We start from the raw sequence: 3,944 nt of genomic DNA on the forward strand, positions 1-3,944 counted from the left end.
CAAGAAGGAGAAACTGATGTTTTAGATAAACACTAGAACAAAAATGTCATTTCCCTGGCCTTAACTCAGCCTGTCCTTGGGGCACTGCTTTCATCCCACAGCTATGGTGCTCCATGGTACGGATCAGTATTGGCTTCTGAGTGGATGTTTCAAGAAAAAAAACCCACACAGAATTCCTGTCTTCAGGAAATGCATAACACTACATTTTTTGCTTTACCAGCTTGGTTTCATCCTAAAATATTTTTAGCAATCAAAAACATGCTAGGTAAACACACTAGCCCTCAAACTGGCCTGAGAATGGCTGATCAAAACTGTGTTTCTCCTGGAAAAAGTCTGCTGGTTTGTTGTCCCAGTATAAACCATTTACCTAGAACTGTCACTGTTTATTCACTGGTGAAGATAACACGTATCATTTTCATTCAGGGAGCTTTTTGACCTTCATTTTAAAGTGTGCTTTAAGTTCTGGCTTCTGCAGAGAGACACAGCAATCAACAGCAGAATCAACAGCAATAAGAAAAAAAAAAAATAAGGCCAGGTCTCTCATAACCTCCTCAGAAACTAAAAAAGACGACTAGTAGAAAACATACGGTCCTGAGCAGCTGCAGGCAGGCACAGCCAGCCACTAACAGCCCATCAAAATGCAAAATACTTCACAGCTGCCACTGCTTACCTCCCCCAAAAGCAAATCTCCTTGCACGGGAAATGCATGCAAGGCAGATGCTTTTATACAAGGAAAGGAAGTGTTAAAAGGAACCAGGGTGTTATGTAGAAATAAACGTTTATAGAATTGGTCTCTTTTCTGGTCTCCTTTGCCATTTACCGTGTATTAACCAAGTGAAATTGGGTCTTTTTTCATGGCATTAATTCTATCTTTGAAAGGATATACACTTCTCAGTACAGGATGCCGCTTTTCCTCTTATCTAAAAATTACATCTAAAATTACTGTGATTGAAAGTGATGGGATGGAGTGTGGGTGGTGGTGTTTTCAGTACAATGTCTAACAATGTTTTGTACAGTTTGCAGCATTTGTGACTCTTTTATACAGCAAAGGCAAAATAATACTCGCAAGTAGAAAAATGGAACTATACAGACATAAAAACTGGGAGAGGAAGTCCCATGCAAGTGTAATATCTCCATCTACTTCTAATAACGAATATAAGCTGTTCGTGCCACTCAAGCAGCAGGAGCTCATGCTTTCAAGGGCTCAAAGGAAAACACTTTAATACAATATGATTATTAAGAATTATTATAAATAGTATTCACATATTTTGTCAAATTACATTAATATATTTATTGCTAGAATTTAATTATAATTATTTGGAGACATTTAATTTCCCATTTTCGTACCATCAACAAAATGTGATCATCTACAGCATCTGTTCACTCTTTTCGTGAAACACATCACAGAAACAGAACGTGATCTTTACTTAAATATTTAGACCTAGCAGCCAATTGAATGAAATGTCTATTATTTTCTGTCTAAGGAATTGAATGCCTTGGATTCTATTGAACTTTACCCGACTGTTGTTTCACCTTCATGAATGGAGAATAATGATGCTATTATCAGATCATGACATGAAGTCAAAAGTAAAGTGTTATCATGTCAACACTTCTCTCATTTATAAATAATTACATGCACATTTTTCACATGGGACATTCATCACTGTAGGCCAGTTAAGACCTACCTTACAGTAGGTTAATCAGAATTGTTCATCTGGTTTCTTATCAGGCTTTTGCAGTAGAATTAATTACTATAAATTACTTCTTCGGTACTTTAAATAAATGTATTACACAGCAAATGTAACAGATTAAAACCTGGAGCCATCATTTCAGCATGAAATAAAGGCTAAATTTCATAGAATTTAAGTTTTCCAAAGAAGTGTTTTTTTCATGATGATGATTAATTTTGATTAGTAATGTAAAATTATATATTCTTTCAGCTCAGGATGTTTGATGCAAACAATGATGGAAAGCTGGAGCTTACTGAACTGGCCAGGTATGTCTTCTGTCTCTTCACAACAAATACCATTTACCAATCGCTGTTATGGAAACAGTTAAATATTTGACCTTTGTTTTTTCTCTCCAAGACTACTCCCTGTACAGGAAAATTTTCTTATTAAATTTCAGGTATGAGTATCCACATTCTTAAGGTAACCTGTTACCTGTTACCATCACACATAACTGGTGTCATTAATGGATTTTTTTTTTCCTTTTGGCATTTAGGGTGTCAAAATGTGTGCAAAAGAATTCAATAAAGCCTTTGAGATGTATGATCAAGTAAGTCTTCAAAAAACCTTTTTATTAATTGCGTAATTTGATGGCACTTATTTTCTGAATTTGAGGAAAACTGGCCATAACCTCTGAAATGAAAAATAAATGTTTAAAATTATCTTTAATGTTATTTTTCAGGATGGCAATGGCTATATAGATGAAAATGAACTTGATGCACTACTGAAGGATCTCTGTGAAAAGAACAAAAAGGTAATCCTAGAGGGCTTTTTTCCCCTTAGAGATTAGATTTAATTTGGATTTTAAGGACACTTTAATCCACCCAACTAAGATAAATATAGAGCTCCTAAGTCATAATTCCTGAAGTCAAAGTACAACTAAAAGTCTTGGCAGAAGTCATGGCAGTGTAAATCCTGACCTAGGGGAGTTGTGATTACATAGCGACACTGTCAAAAGCTTGCTTCTGAGACATCAGCTACCAGCAATCATACATGTGGCTATAATATGGATAACATATAAACAACATTTGCAATGTGTTACTCTTGGACAGGCTGAGAATACCCTTTTTTTTCCTCATTTTCTGCCATTGGAAGCAGACTTGTTCGTGCTGGTAACAAAACATGATTAAAAAGCATTATCTGTTCTTTAAATAGGAATTAGACATTAACAACCTTGCAACATACAAGAAAAGCATCATGGCCTTGTCTGATGGAGGAAAGCTTTACCGAGCAGAACTGGCTCTTATTCTGTGTGCTGAGGAAAACTAGAACTCTTCTATCATGTCCACTTAACTAGTGATGTACTCTATCTACACAATAACTGTGCACTATAAGGGAGTAGGCTGTATTTTTAAACTGCATATAGAAAATTAGCCAGGATGTGTGGCACATTCCTTTCAGTTTGTTTCTATACTGTTTGTAATGTACAGTTTTTGTAACAATAAGATTGATAAAGAGAATGTCTATGTTTGGGCCAGTCTGTATATTCAAAAAGAAACTAAAATATGTCCGGGTTGGTTTTGTTTTTGTTTTTTGTTTTTGCTTTCATAAACACAGCTGGAAAAAGATTAAACCTGCTGACATTGCTGTGGTCATCATATCCTTTGACACTTGCAACATTTCTCCTTGTTGATCCACATAACAAAAATGTCTACAGATCTCTTTCCCATTACAACTAAATGTTTTTTAATGCAAAACACGGATTCAGATGATGTATGATGTACATTTGAAATAGGAAAGAGCCGCTGGCATGTCTGATTTCCAAAATTTACCAAGGCACTAAGAAATATTTTCAGTTGTCAAACCACCCACTTACAGGTCTGTGCTCTCTGAAGTTTTTCAATTACTCTTCTCATTACGAACTCATAGCATATAGACAAAGCATTTATGCGGGATAGATCTCCACGCAGTAGCTGACAAAAATATAGTGTTTTCAATCTAGCTGTTTAACTTTACTGAATTTAAACATAGGCACTTCAGAAATAACTGCCTTTAATTTGTCTTGGAATCCTGGCTAAACGACAGGTAGTATAGTTAATACACAGATTAACATATGATATTATAAGTGTACCTTTCATGACTATTCCTGTGTCAGAGAATATGACAATCCATTTTCTAAACTATTTTCACATTTTGCAGGTTATAATTATTCTAGTAAATTGCTGTTTTTACATCATATTCTGTGTCATCTATAATTAAATTTAATAGCCTAAGATT

General features: G+C 35.1%; 1 protein-coding gene across 1 annotated transcript in view; it reads left to right on the plus strand.

The window, feature by feature from the left end:
• CALB1 (calbindin 1, 28kDa) overlaps positions 1 to 3,944 on the plus strand; it is a 17,668-nt gene extending 13,724 nt beyond the window's left edge. The window contains exons 6-10 of the mRNA XM_009324431.1: positions 1,941 to 1,996; positions 2,088 to 2,127; positions 2,224 to 2,277; positions 2,410 to 2,481; positions 2,883 to 3,944. Coding sequence (XP_009322706.1) covers positions 1,941 to 1,996; positions 2,088 to 2,127; positions 2,224 to 2,277; positions 2,410 to 2,481; positions 2,883 to 2,996 — 336 coding nt within the window. The 3' untranslated portion in view covers positions 2,997 to 3,944. The remainder of the gene's footprint in view (positions 1 to 1,940; positions 1,997 to 2,087; positions 2,128 to 2,223; positions 2,278 to 2,409; positions 2,482 to 2,882) is intronic.

Source organism: Pygoscelis adeliae, unplaced genomic scaffold (assembly GCF_000699105.1).
Source record: "Pygoscelis adeliae isolate BGI_AS28 unplaced genomic scaffold, ASM69910v1 Scaffold145, whole genome shotgun sequence".
Lineage (NCBI taxonomy): Eukaryota > Metazoa > Chordata > Aves > Sphenisciformes > Spheniscidae > Pygoscelis > Pygoscelis adeliae.